At 39.2% G+C, this 22,501-nt stretch overlaps 2 protein-coding genes and 2 non-coding genes across 4 annotated transcripts; all 4 read right to left on the reverse strand.

The window, feature by feature from the left end:
- Positions 1-252: 252 nt before the first annotated feature.
- Positions 253-21,368, reverse strand: LOC137935467 (chromatin modification-related protein eaf-1-like). The gene is made up of 9 exons (XM_068780120.1): positions 21,335-21,368; positions 19,744-19,904; positions 19,434-19,649; positions 15,544-19,344; positions 14,906-15,093; positions 14,599-14,757; positions 14,457-14,529; positions 6,378-6,520; positions 253-1,539 (listed from the first exon to the last, which is right to left on the reverse strand). The coding sequence occupies exons 4-6, from the start codon at positions 19,321-19,323 to the stop codon at positions 14,685-14,687; spliced, it is 4,041 nt and encodes a 1,346-aa protein (XP_068636221.1). The 5' UTR covers positions 19,324-19,344; positions 19,434-19,649; positions 19,744-19,904; positions 21,335-21,368; the 3' UTR covers positions 253-1,539; positions 6,378-6,520; positions 14,457-14,529; positions 14,599-14,684.
- LOC137943318 (small nucleolar RNA snoR26) lies at positions 2,329-2,415 on the reverse strand. The gene has a single exon (XR_011110653.1). It is a non-coding gene; the product is annotated as a small nucleolar RNA snoR26 (small nucleolar RNA).
- On the reverse strand, positions 2,711-2,801 carry LOC137943317 (small nucleolar RNA snoR26). The gene has a single exon (XR_011110652.1). It is a non-coding gene; the product is annotated as a small nucleolar RNA snoR26 (small nucleolar RNA).
- LOC137943069 (uncharacterized) lies at positions 8,483-8,806 on the reverse strand. Its single transcript, XM_068788763.1, has one exon. The coding sequence runs from the start codon at positions 8,804-8,806 to the stop codon at positions 8,483-8,485; it is 324 nt and encodes a 107-aa protein (XP_068644864.1).
- Positions 21,369-22,501: the final 1,133 nt, after the last annotated feature.

A 22,501-nucleotide genomic window follows, 5' to 3' on the forward strand; every position in this document is an offset into this window, starting at 1 on the left:
TTTGAGTGAATCAAAGTTTCGTTGTAACGATGATGTTATTTTGAGACGACTTCAAGTTTTCCAAACATCGCTGCAGTTATTACTGCCAATACTTATGCTTGGATGTATTTGGAGCAGCTGCTTTATGAGACTGAGAACTTAAAAGCAGACAGCACCGTGTGTATGATATATGGTTTAATTGACTATTCTTAGTTCCGCATTAAAAGACACTTGTGCTAAGGATTCAAATCTGAACAAGTCCCACTTACATGCTACGGGAAGTCCCAATTGGATAATGAAAAAACTCCAGCAACTTCCAAATACGTTGTTCATAAGAATATCAAATAATCTTGAAAAAAACACGACGACAGTATTTTGAAAGCTCCACTGACTCTGGTTACAGAACTGAAGGGTGGGATGGGGATGGGATTCTCCATTCTCTATAGTTCTGAATGCAACAGAGAAGAGGAAGTTGGCAAACATGGACGCAAACTGAGGGCCGTGTGTGGGTTGTCGGAGTCGTTTCCTTTGAACAAATTGATTAATCTTGAGCTTGCTCAAAATCTGGGCCTTCATCTCCTGTCTTGCTGTTCTAGTTTGTAACGACTTCTTGGCGGAAGAAAGGTTGGTGTTACATATGGTAAGCTTGTGCCTGTTTTATTTGTCAATTCTGTAAGTTACCATTCTTGGGTGGCAATGTTAGTCTTTTCTGGGTGTCACTTTGTTTCCTACAGGAAGGTTGAGATCCACTCTGATACGTCCTCTTCTGCACACGACCACCACCCAAGTGGGTAATATTCAAAGAAAGCCATAATTAGAAAATAGAAACCAGAGTGGTCATGTGCTTCTCTTCAAATCAAGGAACCTAACTGAGGCACACATAACCTAGCAGACACATAAGAAGTACACTTCGTAAGGTATTAGCACAGCATATTTCTATTGACATTCACTATCAAAGTTAAGCCTTCAAATGTCAAAAGGGTACATTCTCTCTTGCAGAAGTTATTACTGAACCCTACAGGATAAATCTGTATCAATGTCCGTCAGTATGCAAATATAATTAGATGTCTAGATAAAGTAATTCAAGCTCACAGAAACCAGAGTTATTTTCTCTTCAACAGAATGTTAATCTCACAGGTGAGATTAGTATTGAATTCTATCAGAACTGTGACGACACTAGACAACTCATTTTGCTACAGAAATAGAGCTTTTACTGAAACTATTAAGTATTTCCTAATCGACCAAATGTTAAAAGTAGCCAATGCAGCGCTTTAATGATTCAAAGCTCTGCCTGATCTAGGTTTTGCTACATCCTGTAGTCACATATGCAACAACTAACCAGTACTACTAACCATAAAACTTCAACGTCACATATACAAGCCTCAGAACATTATGTGCCACCATCGCTCAAGGACAGGTTAAGCTCAAAACAGCTAACAGAGACTTGAAATTAAAACCTCATGAATCTTGCAGATACAATAATCAAGCAAAAGCACCTACATTTACTACTATACATCAATCTGGTAACCAACAGACGCCTCTATCAAATTGGCATGCAGCCTTCAAAACAAAGAAATCCACAAAAAAGAAGCTAAATTAGTTGCCTACAATACCTATAGGACCTAATATTAGTCAGCAGACACCATTCTAGCCTTAAAATATTAACTAATTTCAGCACTATTTCAAAAAATATATTTTAACTAATTTAATGGCAGCATCAAAGCAGAATAATCCTATTGAGACGGTACACAAACATTAATTTTAATGATTTAGAACACCTCTCATCATTCAAGAAAGCAATAATTAAAACCGTTTGTTGTCATTTTCCCATTTTTGGGTAGACTCACTAAATAGAGTCATCACCTTAAATATAGTTTTACATAAGAGTACTTGGGAACTTTTTTAAGGCATATGGATAAGTAATTTTTTATTAAAACTAAAATTATCACTAAATAGAGTCATCACCTTAAATATTGTTGTACATAAGAGTACTTTGGACCTTTTTTAGGGCATACGGATAAGTAATTTCATATTAAAACTAAAATTATCATTAAATAAAGCATCACCTTAATTATAGTTTTACATAGAGTACTTGGGACCTTTTTTAGTTTTTATGGATAAACAATAACTTCATATTACAACTAGAATTATCTAAAGCATCATACAATTGAGGTGTAGTACAAAGAATAAAGAAAAGTTAATAAGCAAAACGAAGCAAGTTTCAGAATCACAGAAAGTATAAAATTAGGATCTACAATCCTTTCAAGGAAAATTACACCACACAGAGTATAGCCCATTATTGATCCCAAAACTAAAAAAGAACCAAAAAAAAAAAAAAAAACAGAAGATAAGCATCTCAGCCACTTTGCCCATATGTTTCTTCATTAGCAATCAAAGTGCAAGGATAACAAAAGACGTTAACATCATAGATGCTCACCTCCACTTTCCATGTCCACCTTAGAACTTAACTCAGTAAAAGAATGCCTATTGACACTCTTTTTTAATCATCGAATGCCTAATGACATTGTCATTTGCAAACATCACTTAGGCAAGAAAGAAAGGGCAAAGGAGTTAACAAATGAAATTAGTAAAAAAAAAAAGGCCAGCTCTGGATCTTGAGAATAGTACCACTCAAACTTCACAAAAAGTTTACAAAACGTTTGTAGTATAACTCATAATTGGCCCCAAAAAAAGGGAAAGAAGAAAAGTTGCACATAAAAATACTGGAAATAAGCATCTCAGTCTAATTTCCCCATATGTATCTTCACTGGCAATCAAAGTGCAAGGATAACAAAGATGTAGTTACACATCATAGATGCTGAAATAAAAGAAGCATTAACCCTTTTACAAAATGACCCTTCCTGAAGGTACTGACAGAAGTTAAAAGTTAGAACACCAAGCAAAAGGCTGGTTTGACTCCTCAAAAAGTTAGGGTTCTCAAAGAGGTAAAAAACACATCTTTTTATTAGCACAAAGTAGCATCTAAAGTCTGAAAACGGATAAGGTAAAGAAAAAAGATAACAACATGCCATTATCACAAGAAAATTTGACTGAAACTCGCAGAAATCGCACACAAAGAAAGCTTCAAAGATTAATGTTAGAAAATACATCCAGGGTTATTTAGATCATTTTACCACTTCAGTGCTTAACTTTCTTAGTGTAATCTTATCCTGCATGTTAGATTATATCAGTGAAATTTTCATGTACTAGGATGTGTGGTTGGGGAGATATAAAAAGATTAAGCTTTATTAAGTGTATAGGGGTATTTTTGGGATTTGTAACTCAAAACACTTATTTAAGAAGTCTTGGAATTCGTGCACAATTCCCAACAAAACCTTTCACTCTCTACTTTTCTCTCAATTTTCTCCCCTTCACCCAAATCAGTATTTTTACATGGTATCAGAGCAATAGATCGTTGACGAGAGCATTCTACTGTAGATTCTAGCCATTTTTTAAGAGGATGACCTGCTGAAAGGAGAAAAACTATAAGTTTTTTATGCTGGATCATCGAAGTTAAGTTTTTTTTTTTCTCTGCCATAACCTTAGGGTTACTGGTCTTCATGAATCATTGAAGGATTCTCTACACTTAGATTGCCCTAATTGGGTGCCTAATTAGGTTTTTTGAGATCTGCGTCACCCAACCCAATGTTGGATGCCTACATCATCACCCTACTGATGATGTCATCCCCAATTGCTACTACTTTTGCATAATATTGGTTGAAATAGATGTGAATTGTTGGTTATTGGATTGTTGAAGTGCACATATCCTATTTTTGTGTCCTAACCCTAATTTTGTGAGTGGGGCACACCTTAGTGGAGAAAATTTTGGGTTTGATGGAAAGGATACCATCATGATTACTTCGGAAAAATTGACAGGGCCTAATTATCTTAATTGGGCTAAGTTTGTCAAAATGTATCTTAAGAGCAGTTTAGGGATTTCACTCTTGTATTGCGGTTGCCCTAGTTTTTTCACTGCTATTAGGGTTTCATTATCGGAGAAGGATCTTGAGTTGCGGCCCAAGAGAGGTTAGAGAAAAACACTTGTGAGTGTGTGCGATTTCTCTTGTAAACTATTTCATCTTCATAGTAGATTACTGCAACAGTGGAAGACAAGACGTAGTCTCACCTTAAAGCAAACCTGTATAAATCTTGTTGTATTTTCATGCTTGCTGTTTTTCTTCTTCTACCATTATTATTATTACTCTCGTTAGTTTGGAATTAGGGCGTCTAATTCCTAACGCTTATATGGTGATTTGGAAGAAGAGGTATATATGGAGCAACCTCCAAGATATGTTGCTCAGGGGGAGACACAAAGTATGCAAACTTAAAGGCGATTTATGGGCTGAAGCATAATCTATGTGCTAGGTTTGACAAAATTCAGCCAGGTTGTGGTTCTCGAGGAGTCATTGTGATCACTCCTTGTTTGTGATGAAGAGGTCATCTAGAATTGTGGTGATTTTGGTTTTATGTAAATGACTTTATACTATCTGGGAGTGATATTTCTAATATAGAAGACACCAAGTCTCGTTTGTCACATACTCTTCAAAAAAAAAAAAAAAGTCTCGTTTGTCTACAAATTTTCAAACTAAAGACTTAGGACTGTTGAAATACTTTTTGGGCATTGAAGTGGCGAAAAGTAAAGGCGTTGTAATGACACAATGTAGTATGTCACAGATATACTTCAAGAGTACGGTTTGTTGGGAGCCAAGCCAGCTGATACCCCAATGGAAGTGGGACATGATCTCCATAATGAGCAAAGTGACAAATTAAATGATAGAACATAGTATTGGATTAGTGGGAAAGTTAATTTATGCAACAATTACTAGACCTGAGATTTTTTTTGCATTAAGTGTAGTGAGCCAGTTTATGGAACATATTTGGAAAGTACACTTAAAAGTTGTACAAAGAATTTTGAGGCATTTGAAAGGAACACCAAGAATAGGTTTTTTCTTTATACCTAACAATCATATGACGATAGAGGTTTTCCATTATGTAGACTATGCAAGGTTCAACGGGACAGAAAGTCGACCTCTGGATAGTGTCTTCCTAAGATGAAATTTGGTTTGTTGGAGAAGTAAAAAGCAGAATGTTGTATCCCAGTCTAGTGCACAAGCCGAATATAGGGCGATGGCTCACACAGTGAGCGAGTTGATGTGGGTTAGGTCAGTCTCATGAGAGTTGGATTTCAACCAAAATGAGTCGATGAGCATGTTTTGTGATAATCTGACCCTTGTCTTTATAGCAAGTAACCCAATTTTCCATGAGAGGAATAAACATATAGAAGTGGATTGCCACTTCATTCAAGATGTGGTGATGAAAAAGGAGGTAATAGCTCTAATTTTTCAGTTTGGATATCAGTTGGGAGATGTCTTCACGAAGGCCCTTGGCAAGCGAGAATTTATATCACTCTACAACAAGTTGGGATTCTTGGATACACACGCGCCAGCTTGAGGGGGAGAGTTAGAAAATATATTCATGGGTATTTGGTCATTTTACCCCCAAGGGTATTTTGATCATTTTACCACTTCAGTGATTAATTTTCTTTATGTAATCTTATTCTGCATGTTAAATTATATCAGTGGTTAAATTTTCATGTACATAGGATGTCTAGTTAGGGAGATATAATGAGAATAAGGTTTATTAAGTGTATAAGGGTATTTTTATAATTTGCAACTCAAAACACTTGTTTACGAAGTCTAAGAATTCGTGCACAGTTCCCAACGAAGCCTTTCATACTCTTCAGAAAGTTCTTTTCCTTTCTCCTTTTTCTCTCAATTTTCTCCTCTTCCTTCACCCAAATCTTGATTTTTACAATTAATTATGTGAATCATACCACATGCTTAAGTCAACAAGAAAACTTAATTGTTCAGATAATTTGATTATGCATCAATTCTTTTCACGTGTTAATAGAACCAACTCCCTTTACCTACTACCACCCACTCTTGTGGGACCATAAAAAACCAATATGACTTTAGTGTTTTTTTTTTCTAAACTAATGAGCTTTTCAGAGTAAAGAACCACTAATACCATTAGGGAAGACAAGCTTAGTGTTGTTACTAACAAATTCGCATTTGTTCTTGTGATTTCACTTTCTTCCATTTCTAAGACTAATTTTCTCACTTTTCAACAATAGATATTAGACCCTAGGCCTATATCTACAAATGATTTGTTAATTTACATAACACTTAATAGAATCTACCTGTTGGAGCCTATTATTTCTACTTTTGCATCTCACACAACTAATACTAAATTTTGAATTAAAAACCATTGTTATTTAATGTACAACAATATTCTTTTGGACTAAAAGCTCAAATAATATGTGCAAGTAATCACTATTTCCTACTAATAGCTAGCATGAAAGTAACACAAATAACATCTCCAGAAAAGGATAGGTTAACCTTTGAGTGACTTGGCAGCAGGTACCAGAGTGGATAAGACCGAACATGCTTCATAAAATCTGAAAGAAAACGGTTTGCACTGATGCTTCTCGTACGAAGGTAACAGCCAAAATCAGATCCACAACGTTCAGCACTATAAGTAACTGAAATCATACGGAGGAAAGCTCAAACTGAAGGACCCGAGAACAGTACTTGAAATTAAAATAAATATTGAATTACAATGTCATCATATGAAATTGTGATCTAATGAAAGCATGAATAGACAAAGAAAATAGTATATATCTCAATAACCACCAACCTCAAGATTAGCCAAAAAAATTCTGCTTCCTAGCAGGATAAAGAATTAAAGGAGACTAGCTGTTTGTAGCAACTAGTTGACCATGACAAAGCTGGAACAAGGCTTTGTTCATGATAAAGAGTTGGGACTGTGACATTACAAGGAAAGGGAAGATAGCAAAGCATTATGTATCAGCAGTACATAATGCATACCACCCAATGTCTTTGTTTGTAAGGGAGGCATGATGATACAGCCCTCTCCCCTAACGTACCCCTTCAATGTCCAACATGCCTAAAAATACCTTTTTTGTTTCAAAACGTCTAAAAATATCTGTAACCGTGATTTCCCAACTTGATCACCCGGAAATCCAAGTCAGGTCGGGGGTGAGGGGTGGGGGGTTGAGTCAATTTGCCCAGTCGAAAAACCATGTCTGCAACGTCCGTTCCACATTAAGCATCAGCCAATACACCTGATATGTCAAAACAGCTTACATCGGGAGATGGGTGTCCCCCAATGACCTCCTCACCTTCAGAGAACAATTTTTTGTAAACCACTCAAATAATTCCGGCAGGACTTCAGGCAGGTGTAAGTCATCTGTTTCTGAGCAGATCCCAATAGGTACTATAGCAGGCTTGCACCTATGTAATGTTTTTCTTCCTCTCTTTGCCAAATGATGATTCTAATCCATGTAATTTTGTATATACAAGTTAGTAAAAGTCAGACCTACAACATATTACCTAGTACTAGTGAGATTTGACAAACAACTGAATTGAGCACCATGGTGAAATAACATCTTTACTCAAGTACATATGTTGAGCATGGGTCCAGTCACCATATTGGACCTTATCTGTTCAGTGTTTTTTTAACCAAAACAATAATCAAACCGAATGAATGGCCAATTTCGATTGAATTTGGTTAGACCTAGTTCAATTAGGAGTTGACCCGAAATGGGATGCAACAGAGTTTAAATCTATATATAACTGTTCTCAGGTTCTTACACAAGTCAATAGCATAGCAGACTTGTCAGGCATTCAGGGAGGTGTTTAGTAAGTCATTAGTATTCTTTATCGCGGTAATCGAACCGGATGGATCCAATTGGTCCGATTCATGATCAAACCGGTTCAATCTGCTGATTCCCTTGGCTCAGCTAAAAACAGTTGCATCTAATGGAAGAGCCAGTAAGGAGTGTGATTCCAGTTCAGGTTCAACCCAATCGCATCAGCCAGTCTGGTCCAGTTTTCATGATGCTGGTTTATATATGCAAAAACGTAAAATAAGAAGGAAAAGAGAAGAAATTGAAGGAAGAGACTTTTTGGATGAAGTCACATTGGGGGTCGAGCTCGATCCCCCATCTATTTATAAGTGAATTTTGGAAAATTACAAATATATGCCCCTTAATGACTTAAATCCTTTCTCCCATCCTACATAACCAAATTACATAAACTTAAGTCTAGAGTCATAATAAAAGATGTAGAATAAGATAGTGAGGAAATCAGGAACATCTGCATATTTAAAATGACAAAAATACCCTTCAGTAGTATTTCTAACACTCTCCCTCAAGCTGGAACATATATGTCTATAAGGCCCAGCTTGTCACAGAATGTTACAAATTCATGTTTTCTTAAAGCTTTTTTTTTATGAAATGTGTAAATTTATTAAGACAAGGAGAAGAAAGATACAACCTAATTAAGTGGCGACTCCCAACACATCAAGGGATTGTAGGGATGAGCCCCCTCTAGCTTGATAGCTTGCAAAGCAATTGGCTGATCTGGGCACATGCACCCAAGTACAACTGAGGGAAGAGGCAATATATGTCAAAAAAGACTTATCAATGTCTCTGAGGGGGAGCTTTGGACGTAGCAAACCAATCAATAGCCACTTTTGAATCCCCCTCGATGATGAGGGAACCAAAGAAACGATCCTGAAAGATGCTTAAACCATCGAATAGGCCAGCAAACTCCGCGGAGGTGGAGTCCGATATGCCGGGGGGGCCAGCAAATGAGAGTAGGAGGTTGCCATCACCTGAATGGATGATTCCACTGAAATCCGTAGGCCCAAGCCAGCCAATTGCGCTACCATCAAAATTCAGCTTAAAATGACCAGGAGGGGGAGGTCCAGGCTTCCATGATGGGGGGCAAGTGCTGCCCGACATGGCAGCAACAAGTTGCCAATTTCAACCGAGGTGGGAGCTGCTAAGATGAGTAAAATCCTTCCTTGTGAGGAGCCAAGCAAATATCCGGCCGGCAATAGAGTCAGTGAACACTAAAGCACTTGCCGCCTTGAGCTGAAATTTCCTCTTGTTTCTTTCTTTCTAGAGTGCCCAAGGAATGTAACCGGTACAACTAGAGATGAGGATTATGCCACCAAGTTTCGGGAGCCAAGAGCCAACAAGGGAATGGATCATAGCAGTGAGGTCACCGATGATACACTATTGTATACCAATCCTACATAGGAGATTTTACCAGATTTCCTGGGCAAAACGGTAATGGAGGAGCACGTGCAAGGTTGCTTCTAAAGAATTGTAGCAGAAGGGGCAAGGGTCTGGAATTTGAGCTCCACGCTTAAGAAGGTTGTCGCTGGTAAGAATTCTATCGCGAAATGAGCACCAGGCGAAGAACTTGGCTCCACGAGGAGCACAAAGGGACCAGACTAAGGCAGCGGGGTGGTTGGAGCAAGGGGAGGGATAGTCATGGAGATACTTGTAGGTCGATGCCATTGAGAAGGAGCCTTTTGGGCAAGAGATCCAAATGAGTTGGTCCGAGATTGACGTTTTAAGCTTGACGTGTGTGAGGCTGGACAGCAGGCGAGAGGCTTCCATGGCCTCATCATCCGTGAGGCCCCTTCGGAAATGTAGGTTGCAATTGCCTGGTTGATGCAAACATGCGCAACCGACACTGTGGGGAGTGCCCTTGGGAATCCGGGTAGGCTAGGTATGGAGGTGCCATCAGAAACTGCAAGGGTTCTACCCTCATTTCTTACTCCAAGGACAACGGGGATTTCTGATTCCACCTCTGCCAAGCTACGCACTCTTCTGTAGGGGCTGATTACATTCTGAGATCACCTTGGGTGACAATCTCCTCATCAAAGGAATCTAAAGTCATGATTTTCTGGTGCTCCTCACTGTCAAAGCCCCCTTGGCGCTACTAGGCTACATTGAAACTGTTGAAATTTCTTTCTTGTTTAATTGTACTTGGGCTCATGTTCCTAAACCAGCTAACTCCTTAGTCGATTCCCTTGCCAACTAAGGAAATTCTCTTCAATTGTTTATTATAACCAGAATGCTCATTTGCTGACTTTGTAATTGTTACTTGTATTTTGCTCCTTGCTTGCCTTGAATAAATTTGCCTTTTTCAAAACAAAAATCTAGGAAAATAAGACATCTTAGAAAACAAATTGCCCACCCCTAAAGATGGCAGACATTGTTAAGAGGGAAGAACTTCAAGAAACACAAAAAAGTCTAACTTATGATCCAGCAGCATGCTACATTATTGTTTTTAAACATAAACATAAGGGTAGGTTGTAATTCTATTACACAGTACACAACCGATTTACTGATGTCTGATCCAACATCAATTGACAACTACATGCTGCCTTTCCTAAAAAATTATATGACAGCTGATGCAAGCACCCCTATGGGACAAGGCCATACACCAAATAGCAAGTACACTTGCACATTAAGACTCAAGAGAGTGTCAATTAGTAGAAAAAGAATTACAGTATGCCAACAATTTATTCACAAAAAAAGGAGTCAAGCAGAAGGAACTCCATTTTTATTAGGGATGGCAACGACCCTGCCAAGAAATCCATCCCTGCAAAAAACTGGTTATGGCTTTGAATTTTCAACCTCATCCCCGCCATGCAAACCCGTCTTACAAGTCCATCCACACCCCACAGGGCAGGTTTTGGAACGCACCCCCGCCTCAAACAGGTCAGGGGCAAAGCTGGTTCCTTGATATATACCGGGTCAGGTCTGATTTTGGGGTTAACACATCCCTGCCTCATGCGGATCAAGGTCAGGGAGGGTTCCCTGCTGAACACACCCTTCCCTAATTTTTATGTCCAAAAAGTAAAAAATTATAATTCAGATGGACAGCACTTAGACAAGAAAATAAAAGAGAGACAATAAGATGGGAAGTCAAAAAACAATATACAGAAAAAAGAAGAAAACAAGAATTTGCGACAAAGGGAAGATATAGAAAGTGAGAGAAAAAGAGCAATGCTACAAATAAGGAACAAAGGAAAAAGAATCAACAAGGGCACTTAGTGTTTTCTTTTCAAATTCTAGTACACAAGACCGAAAACATACCATGCCTTGACGAGACTTGAAGCCAAAACCTTACAATTGGACTCCCCCCCCCCCCAAAAAAAAAGCACACGTATATACCCAATGTGGCCACTGAGCCAAAAGCCCAATCCACAAAAAACAAGCACTTAAGAGTTTATGAAGGAATTTTTTATCTTTTCCCCTTACCTTTTGATTTAATTCGGTCATTGTTCTACTGAGCATTCATTTCAAAACCATGCAAGACTGTTGGGTGGTAATGATGAGGACATCAACTACTAACATTAGGTATGTAGACATTTTTATACCAAATGAATTATAAAAGTCAGGGACCTTGAACCACTCTCACTACTGTTCAAAGCAGCCTTATGGCGACTCCACTCAGGATAGGCAGCCCCTTTTAATATTTTTAACAGCGTTCACTTTGACACCAGGAAGCAATTTCATAGATCACCTCCAATGTTCCAACATTGGATGTATTGCTGGCAGCTGAAATAGGCCCTTAAGCATATCTTCCATAAGGCTAGTATAACTCAATTCCTACACCCCTTGTTGACCTACAAAGACACATAACCAACTATGATTGCATCTGTGCAGCCAATCTTATGATAGATTTAGTCCAGTTGCTCTCATCACCTTCTAGCTGCTCTCTGTCTTGCACTTGACAGCACTACTTGTTGCCTAAGTTGTAAAAAACTTGCCCAACCATCAGCATCACGGCCTGTATTCAGTTCAATAATAAGACAGCTGAACCTCTTATTCAACCACTTCAACTAGAACAGTATTTCTTTCTGAGAAATGAACTACAATAGTATTAAAACTAAAAGATCTAATTATGTTAATCAGACCAGTTGATTCACCTACTTGGTCAGTTCTTTCGGCTTTTAACAACCATGGCTTCTGCTAGTTGAGCAAGCATTCATCTACAAAAGTTGCTGTTGTGCAGAGTAAGAAAAAGCATGTATGGGTTCCAAGGCATACCAATTTCAGCACTTTGACATATCAAAGTTGAACCAGACAACTATTTCTTCTCTACATACTCCCTAAAGCACCAATGACATGGCTCATTCCTTAGCTAGAAATAGTATTGTTAATCAATGCCTATACATGGGAAGTTCCCTTCCTGGGATAATTCTATTCTTTGCTGCACAAGTTTTTTTGTAATGTTGATCACACAACACTACCCAATACCCCTGGCAAAAATTGAACCCAATTGTTGAACTGTTCATTCTAATGTTATTGCTTTCTCATTCCACACATGCTACCCTATACCACTCCTGGGAGCCCCATACCTTTTTCCTCTCATAATAAAATCTGTTCTCCACTGTCTTCAAAAATAATAATGATGACAACAAAAATAACAATAACTCCAATTGAACCTCAAAGTTATAGGATATATATCAGGTGCCCAATAAAATCTGCCATTTAAATTCTCTCTTTAGTTTGAAAGTCAAAACATGCACTTGGTACATGTGTCCTACAAAGTTGTAAAATACATAATTATATATGCTAAATACAGAACTGGTTTATAGGCTATCAAATATGAAGACTCCTACACTAGAGTTATCTGATTGTGGCTGCAGACAAAATTTTAATGGTCAGATCCAGATTGTGTCAAGTTGTGGTGCCTAATTAACACCTTAAGCTGAGTCGGTACGCAGATCGACCTAGTTTGGAGATTTCACACTTGTATTACAGTTGTTCTAGTTGTCTCTTTATATTTGGGGGAACCATTGTTAGGGTTAATCATCGAGAAGGATCATCAGTTGCGATTGAGAGAGGTTAGAGAAAAACACTTGACTATGTACGATTTCTCTTGTAAACTATTTCATCTTCATAGTGAATTACTGCAGTGACAGAAAACAGAACGTAGTCTCACCTTGAGGCGAACCTATATAAATCTTGTGTTTTTTGTGCTTGTTTTTTCGTCTTTTGCGATTATTATTGTTCTCGTTAGTTTTGAATTAGGACGTCTAATTCCTAACATATTGCACCCTAACAAAGCATGGACTTTGAAAGACAATACTTTAAGGTGTGTGACACCCCTAACTAAACAAAATCTAAATCTTGATCACCGTTTACAGAGGAAAAAGTAATAACAAGAACAAAATTTCCAACACATCACATAAACCAAAGAAAATTTGGGAGCAATAGATCATTCATGTGATAGCAAAATGTAATGACTTACCTAGGGATGAAAAGCTAAATGGAGAAACACCCCAACCCAACCCACTTAACATCCCAAAACTGTGAGGTGCAGAGAAGTTTTATGTGAAAAACTGTTGCAGGGTCAAGGCCAAGTCAGGTTTCCCAACTCCAATTTGAGGGCCTTCATGACCATTTTACCATTACATTTATGTAACTGTGTAGAGATAAAACATAGAACAAATGAGTTTTTTAAACAAGTTAAGGCAATTATGGAAAAATAATTCTTCTAACAAAAGATATTTACTTATATATCCTTCATTTTTATTAAAAAAATTCTTACTTAATGAGAGCATTTTAGGGACATTACAACGAGCAGAGCGGGGATTTCAAGAGCTAGACAAGGTTGGGGTTGGAAATCCGACCTTGTCAAGGCTTTTAACGGGAATAGGGTAGTGACGCAGGGTCAGATTTTCACAAGCCTGTCCACACCCGACCTAGGTCCATCCTTATGCCTAGCCAAATACACAGAATTAAAACAACCATATGTTGATAATGAAAGGATCACTCCTTTTCAAAAAAAAAGATAAAAGAAAGGATCACTTATGCATGGACATCAAGGCAACAATACCTATTAAGAAAAAAGTAAAACAAACCAAAATCACCTTTCTCGAGCACTATTAAACAAAAGCATCAATGGTTTTTTGTTTTCTTTTTTTAAGAAAGATAATGGTTTCTTATTTCTAATTGTCCAACTTTGTCCCACATATTTTTGTTTCCTATTGGAATATTTGAATACACACATGCACTCAAATACCCCATCATTAGTAAGACTTGCACCGACAAAATTATTAAATATCCTAAGTGGCATTGAGCCAAAGATCCAATGTAGACATAGTTTGGTATATTATAAAAGCTAAATGAGGATTCATTGTTCATCCTTGGCACCTTTTGTTTTTAGAAATATTAGAGAGTTCCATAAGTTTCTAATAGGTCTATACTGGGCATGGAACTTATGGACTCCTAACAGTGAGCAGTTATCACAAGGTTCCTACATTTTGAGTCAGAACAACTGATAATATACTAGAATAGCAATCAGTCATCCATAACTGGGTACTTAATGAAATGGAAATCATGCCAACCCTCAGTGATCAACATGACATACACAGATGACATACAAAGTACTCATAGGAACTTCTTCTTCTTTCTGAACATAGCATTTTATAGGAACTCAAACTATAAACGGTATTGAACTAAAGTAAGCCAGCAGAGTATTAAAAAATTAGAGTAAACTCAAGCAGCTTAACAGCACTAAACTAAAAGGACATGACATACAACATAAACTTAAATATATTTTATAAGCCAAAGAACTCACAATATCAATAAAAAAAAAGATGCCACAGTAACTTCAATTCCAAAGAACCATCTTCACAAAATATGGCATTCACCTGAAAAACAAAAACTCATGTAAACCAATATGAAATCTAAAGTTGGTTATATAGAGCTAAGACACCTACATGCCTCCTTGAAGAAAACAAGGGGAGAAACAAATAGCAAGATCTCTGGTGTGATAAGCTCCAAGCTGACTAATACATGCCAATGCCTATTTCTTCACATCCAGTGCAGCTTTCCTGTTATTGTTCCCATCTTCCTTACTGATGTGCTCTTCAGAATATCTAATTAACAAAGTAAAAAAAGTGAAACTTATTCAGTATATTAGATAAAATACACATTCCACAAATAACAAAAAACAAAAAACAAAAAAATAAAAAATAATAATATTGGAAAGAACGAGGAAATTAAAAAAGAATCAGCAACACTCACAATCTTTGTTTCTTGGCATTGCCCTGCTTGATCATCAGGACCATATCCATGGCCATCTTTTGATGCTCTCGTGTCTGAGAATGCAGATCCAGACCCTCAATAGTCTGACAATCAATTTTGCATATTCGGCACCAACCCATGCTCCCAGGTTTTCTTCTCCGCATATGGTCAAAAGACTCAGGATCACTCTGAAAATGAGAAGTCTATCAAGGCCACATTACCTAATTTTATACACTAAGTGAGCTCCATGTTATGAAGGCCATACATAAGCTCACATGAACCATGACAGAAGTTTGTAGAGCTGTATCAACATATGCCAATGTGTTTTATACCAACATATGCGAGTTATATATAATATTCATACTATTGAACATATATTATAAATATATATATATGCGTATGTGTGTGTGTATATGTATATACATATATATATATATATGTGTGTGTGTGTGTGTGTGTGTATGTGTATGTTTATGTATGTACGTTTATGTGTATATGTGCGTATATATATATATGTCTGTGTGTGTGTGTGTGTGTGTGTGTATATATATATTCACACGACATTGGAAAACAAAAACAATTATAAATAACAGCATTTGTAGGGATAGCAACTAGAAGCAACTTCAACAGATACTCACACGATCAAAAAATCCTCCTCCGCTTGGATAGCCATGTGTTGGTAAGCCAAATCCAGACTCACCCCTCCGTATACGGCTTGCAAAGCTACCACCTCTGATTGATTCCCCAAATCTCAAATGACTTTGGAACCCACCAAAACCAGTTGCTTCACCAATATGCAACAAATTTGGACCTAAGGTGTCACCTGCTCGCAAACGACTAGGCAGGATACGGGGTGCCAGGTGTTCACCTCGCAAATGAGGAAGAGATTCACCAGGCCGCAAATGGCTAGGCAGAATATCCGGACCAACCAAGTCACCATTCCTTAAAAAAGGAGGGACATTCGCAGGGCCATCAAGATCACCTCTGCACATGTGTACAGGCAGTGGAAACCGACTTTCATGGAATAGACTGCTAATTGAATCAGAAATGCTAAAAGCTTTAGAACGTTCACCAAACCCTTGAGGTTCCCTGCCATCAAACTCCTCTAAACGCAACCGACCACCTCGACCGAGATCACCAGAACTGCTACTAAATCTTCCAGCAGCAATGCCAGGATATTCTCTAGAAGGACTTCTCAGAGAATGCCGGCCGAATTCAGAAACAGAATGAGTGAACTCTGGATGACCTACTCTTCTACCCAGGCTATCATCACAAAATCTCAATCTCTCTCCAATATCTACTGGGTGCATTCTCATACCAGAAGAGAAGAAAGGTATTGAATCAGTTTTTGCTGCACCATCATGATTAAACACGTGAGGTGCCCTATCAAAAGAATGTTGACCCCGGTCAACGGACTTTGACAAGAAGTAGCTATCAGATTTTTGTGCATTTTCACCATCAAAATAAGCAGGGCGAGGAAACTGCTTGAGATCTTCTTCAAACTCTCTTCGGTCACTGTGATGACTTGAATCTGCTGAAAATGCCTTAAAGCGTTCCTTGAGTGGTGGCCTGAACCCTTCCTCTGGGAAGGATCTGTACCTCTCTTCCGGTAGATGCTTGAACCTTTCTTCCGGTAAACCACGCTTTAAGGATGCATCCTGGATCCCACCAGCAATTCCCTTACTTGAAGCCCCATTGACTTTCATCATGTTCAACTGGCTACTGCCGGGCTGCCCAGGCGGAACCTTCTCAGCAGATACAGCTTGAGGTGGATCAGGTAGGTTAGCCTCAAATTTACCTGGCTTCTTTTGTGTAAATATCTCAGCATCCATGGGGTTAGCTGGAGAAGGATGCCCAATTTGAGAATGTGACCCACCAAGAGGAGGTCCTGATAAAGGTTCACCATGAGAAAAAAGGGGACCTGCAGCATATGGAGGGGGTATACGACCTTGGAGTCCTTGACCATGACCAACATTGGAGGATCCTCTACCAAGTGGATGAAAGCCTGGTCCTGGTAAAACACCTGGAACTGCCGGTGGTTGTGCAGGCTCTTGAGGCCTCAAGTGGCCTACTGCCTGCCCCTGCATTTGATGGCCATAAGGCACTGGGAATCTGTCATGAGTAGCACCAGCAAAAGGAATAGAGTGTGGTACAGTGTGATCAGGGGCAAGTGGCCGTTGTGTGGTCCAGTCATGCATTGGGTGTGCAGTATGACCAAAAGGAAACTGCTGTTGTTCAGAAATCGGAACCACATGAACAGGTTGTCCAATATTCTTGGCTTGCATCTGACCAGATGGTAGCACGCCTCTCCACCCATGTGGCCTGGGTCCCCCCACACCTTGATGGGGGAGCTGAGGGAAATTTACTGAGTTCTCCTGAGTTGGAAAAGCATTTTGGTCTGTGTTCCCCAAAATGTGCCCCTGGTGAGGTCCATTAGGTATTTCCTTCTCTGCAACTGAATTCAATGCCTGTGTATGAGCACTTGTACCAACAACTTGAGAAAATTGACCAAATTCACTTGCATCCTGTTGAGGTTCAGGAATCTCCTCTGATTGAGAAAGAAGAGTTTTATCTACAGTATGTTCTTCTTTTTCTTTTGTTACAAGTACAGAATACCTGTCAGAACTTTTAGCCAGATATGAACCTTTTTGGCCATCACCTACACTCTGTGAATCGCCCTCAACTATTCTTTTAGCCACATGGTCTTCTGCATTTTTAGCACGTCTTGGCATGTCTTCTGTGTGTATTGTAGAACCAGAAGTTTTATCAACAGTGTGATTGTGAAGTGATCCCTTATCACTAAGGCCACTAGGTGGCTTTCCCTTGTCATCCATAGGCTTCAGAATGGCTTCATTATGTTCCTTATATGAAACATTTGAATTGGTCGCATCTATATGTTGAGAATTGTTGCCTGTAGTTTCCTGTTTAACTACTGCATCTGAACCAGATTGTGGATCCAAACAAGGTCGCATGGTATTCTGGGCATCAGACTGTGATTGTGAAGTCTGCTGTACATATCCAGGCCTCTGATTCTGATGTAACTGACTTGGGCCAAACTGACCCTGCTTAAATTGAGCCCGCGACGGTCCAACAGATCCGACAGTAGGCTGTGGAAATGGCTGAGACTGCAATCCTTGATTCATCAACATGGGTCTTTGAGTGGGATGGGATAGACCCTGTGAGCCAGAAAAACTTTGCTGTAGCTGAGGATATTGTGGGCCCTGAGGCGGTAAGGATTGTTGAGACTGTTTCGTTTGCTGCATCATGAAAGGTGGGCCCTGACTACTAGGAAATCCCCCAAAAGAACCTTGGATTTGATGAGGTTGTGGTGGCTGCTGTGGCATCGGCAGCATTGGAATCTGATAAGATACTGGTTGACCTGGATGAGGAAGATTAGGGGCAGTAGAATGCTGCCCTTGGGGAGGTAGCATACTTGGTTGTTGAGTATGGGGTGTTGGTATTGGGGACTGAAGTGGAGGGTTGCTTGGACGCATCTGAGATTGCTGATGTATGGGGAACTGTTCTGGCACTTGATTAGGGGGATGCTGAGGTAAACCTTGTTGCTGGGGGGGATTGTGCAAAAGAATTGGGGGAGGGTGTGGAGTAACAGATGGCGCCTGTAGGTGAGCTTGAGGCTGCAGATAGGACTGGTGGCCCGTAACAGCATGCACTGATGCATTTGGCAGCTGAAATTGAGCATGAGGATTTTGCTGTACTGGGGCTTGATGCATATAAGGTGGACGTGGATGGGACTGGGTATGAGGATTGGCATGTGGTCGAGGTTGAGGAAGAACATGCGGCTGGGGATTTGCTGGACCCACAGGTGGTCCAGGTAGTGCTACAGGAGGATGAGTTTGTGGCTGCACCAGAGGAATGGGCTGTGCTGATGAGTGAAATTGTTGTTGTTGTTGATTAGGTTGAGCTTGAATTTGAGACTGTGTCACCATCTGAGACTGAAGAGGTAGGTGAACCTGAGAGTGAGAAACATTCTGTGGTTGAAGCTGGGAATGAACCTGGACCTGCGATGCAGGCTGGGTGTGAGGTTGTGATTGGCTCTGAGACTGGGACTGAAGCTGCATGTAAGGCCGACTCTGAGGATAACCCTGCACTACAGGCTGCTGGTGGGGCTGTAGATGCTGATACTGCTGCGAGTAAGGGTCATATCCAGGATATTGCTGATAATATTGCTGGTACTGCTGTTGCTGCTGCTGTTGCTGATACCATTGATCCGGAGTAGGAGCATGATGCAATGTTGGTGGGCCCTGTGCAACAGGTTGAGGGGCTGCAGCAAGAACTTGGCTCTGTGCAGCATTTGCATCGCTCTGGCTTTGACCTTGTACTGCCGCCAGAGTTGTCATACCCTGAGAAACTGGCTCCTGTGTACAAACCGGAGTCTGCTCTGCAGTAGTGGCTGGCATAGTTTCAGGCTGCTGCACACCCTATCAAAATTCATCCAACCATACATCAGACCTCTGAAATGATTAACAATAATGGAACTAAATGAACAGTGACGGTTCGTTTAGATTACCGGGCAGTTTAATGCATGTTCTTGAACTTGACGATGCACAATTTGTGTCCCACATCTGTTGCATACAACAGGAGATTCACCAAAGACACATCCAGTACAATGTGTAGTACAATCTGACAATGACCCCTCCCAAGTGCACCCACTCCTATGATAGAGACAGTGGACTTGTATGCTACCAATAGCTTCAGCAACTGATTTATTTACTTCAATCAGAGGCTGCCAAAGTCACAACACTGATGTTATTAGACAAATCCTGAAGAAAACTATGTGAGGCATATGCTAACAAGAATAACAGGGAGAGAAATGGAACCTTAGAATCAGCTTCTGTGACCAGGTAACCATCATATGGGCAAGCACGTGAGGAGCCCACAATATATGTTAAACAAGGTTTACAATAGAGGTGAGTACACTGTGTTTGTAAAGCCTCGTTTGGATAGACAAGCAACCGGCATACAGGACAGAAATACTCTCCTGGAAGGGATTGCATGTTTATTATGCATTCGTTATCAAAACCCATCTTCATTCTGAATAGAGACCCTCAGTACAGGACAAAAGAATGCTACCACGTGGCTATCCTGCCTAACACAAGCATATGTAAGCAGAAAGACCAGCTATCTGAATGTTCCATAAGCAAGATCACACCTCTAGAATATGAAACCATTAAAATCCAAAACAAGTCATGAAAATAGATATCAAAAAGTAGCTAAGCAGGCATCCCTGGAATGATACATCAAAATGGGGACACAGTTGAACAAAAAATTGATTCACCCTTCAGCTTCACATATCCTACGAGAACAAAAATTATTATATAACTGAATTGCAGATTCAGTAAATTCTGATATTGCTATGCAGACCATGCCTAAGATCCACAATACACTGTACTTTAGCAAATAAACTTCAAGAAATTATAAAAAAATTGAACAGCATGAGAAACATGAGATTTGCCATGAATAGTGAGAATGTAAACACTCGAAAGAAATCAGGAGCAAATGCAGATTCTGGCTCTTCCAAGACATATGGAAACAACATAAACCAAAAAACAAATTAACAAACATGCCCAACGGGGGTTGGTGGGGGGAAGTTGGGGAGAGAGGTGTTTTCAGAATAGTCAAAACGGAAAACATGGTGAAGAACACAAAATCAGATCACGGCAGTATCATCAATGTCAAGAAATTCTTCATTCCTTTATAAAAAAAAAAGAAAAAGAAAAAAGAAATCCTTCATTCCGCCGCTTTACTCAAAACCTTTAACTACAAATCTATAGAAATTACTAGATTAAAGAATCACACTAATGAAGGATTATTGCAAAGACAACACCAAATATGAACACTAAGAACAATAGTAAAACGAAGGTAACGTCTAAGCAATGTCAAAGGCACAGTCATCTAGTTGAACTCTTTCTCGAGCCTTCTGTTGACACCAGAGACAACTGCACATAAAATCCGTACTAACAGATGCGAACGGCCAAAAACATAAGAGCCAAAACTGCAGCTTAATTTAGATTTTTTGTTTACCACGGATGGCAGAGAATCTGGTGGCACTGGAGATTTGGTTAATGTTATTTAACAAATCAAGGAAAAAACTAATAATAAGTTACAAATGCACAAAACGATTTCTCACTTTGTAAGTGACTGAAAATAATACCTAATAGAGAGTAAAAAAAACTGGGATTTCTAAATAAACGTGTCCAACTGATAAAAAATTTGTGGGATCAAACTAACTTCATACTGAAATTTTTGGGGGAGGAAGAAACACTTTGAGCGGGTATAACAAGGAAAGTAAGCGAACCGACACAAATAACTTCTATTAATCGAGGAAATTAACAAACAAGAGATGGACGAAATGTAACTACAACAAAATGAATAGAAAAAAGGAAGGCTTTTCCGATATGAGATTTGTACCCAAAAATTTATACGACCGAATCCCTGCGGCAATGGCAATGGTTCAATAGGACTTCAGATATTAAAACAGAAGCGTCGATTCGTAGACGAGGACCATACTATGATCTTCGAATCGATAAACCTCAACTGGAAAACGCTTCAGCAGGCTTATGGAGGGGACTGCAACCGGAAAGAGAACCCGACGGAGGCTTTCGTAAGAGGCGGTGCTTTATATGAAAATCGGCTCCTTAGCCCAACCTATGCACATCGACGACGCGGGGATCCTGAGTCGGGTGGCATCGAACCGTAACCGGTTCGGTTCTGGCTTGGTTTGGCTCGATTTATTTGGATCCCAAACCAAGTTTGAAGAAAAGACTCATTTGTGTTAATGAGCCCACGTCGACCGAACCATGGTTCGAAATCTCCCGAGCTGGCTCGTCAACCGCCTCTGTCATCATCGGTTCGATTTCTTCCTCCTCTCATCTGCCTTCACCTCTGTTTCTATCGCCGCTAACCCCCTTCCTTCAGCGTCGTCTCAGACCCCCCCCCCCCCCCCCCCTCGTGCGAAGACGATTTTGCACGTATGAGATCATAAAAAAAAATTGTTTCTTAAATTCTTGTCCCTTCCTCATGGTTCTTGAAGAGATTTAAAAGACACTTTAGTAGAAATAAGTTTCTAGGGACTATTAGTGCCTAATATTTTTCTAATTAAAAATTCTTTTTAAAAAAATTATATAATTTTCTAAGTAAGATTTCTTGTCAAGATGAGCTAGAAAACCGTATAGAAAATTTTTGAATAAGTATTTGATAGTTGATTTTGTAATACTTTTAGCATGAGGCAATTTTCTTAGCAATTTTGTGTTTGACATTTTATTTGATTAAAATTTTATCGATAAGTATAGTAATATATTAGATTAATTATTATTTTTTATTTATTTCCCTAGAAGAGGCAATAAGAGGTCCATTTAACTTTCCTACGAAAAGTTTAAAATATTTCTTGTAATTTTCTAGTAAGTCACTAATAGTAATAAGATTTCATTTAAATGTTTTTTTGTAAGTATGTATCATAGAAAAAATATTTCTAGTTTTTCTTAGAATATAAATTTTCAACCAAAGGCACTAAGGAGGCCATAGTAAATTTATGGCCAAATTCAAAAATTACAAAATAAGTTAGACAACATTTGGGAC

This window comes from Aristolochia californica, unplaced genomic scaffold (assembly GCF_029961685.1).
Source record: "Aristolochia californica isolate CCGP_79_NKW_82.1479 unplaced genomic scaffold, dmAriCali1.0.hap1 SCAF_10, whole genome shotgun sequence".
NCBI lineage: Eukaryota > Viridiplantae > Streptophyta > Magnoliopsida > Piperales > Aristolochiaceae > Aristolochia > Aristolochia californica.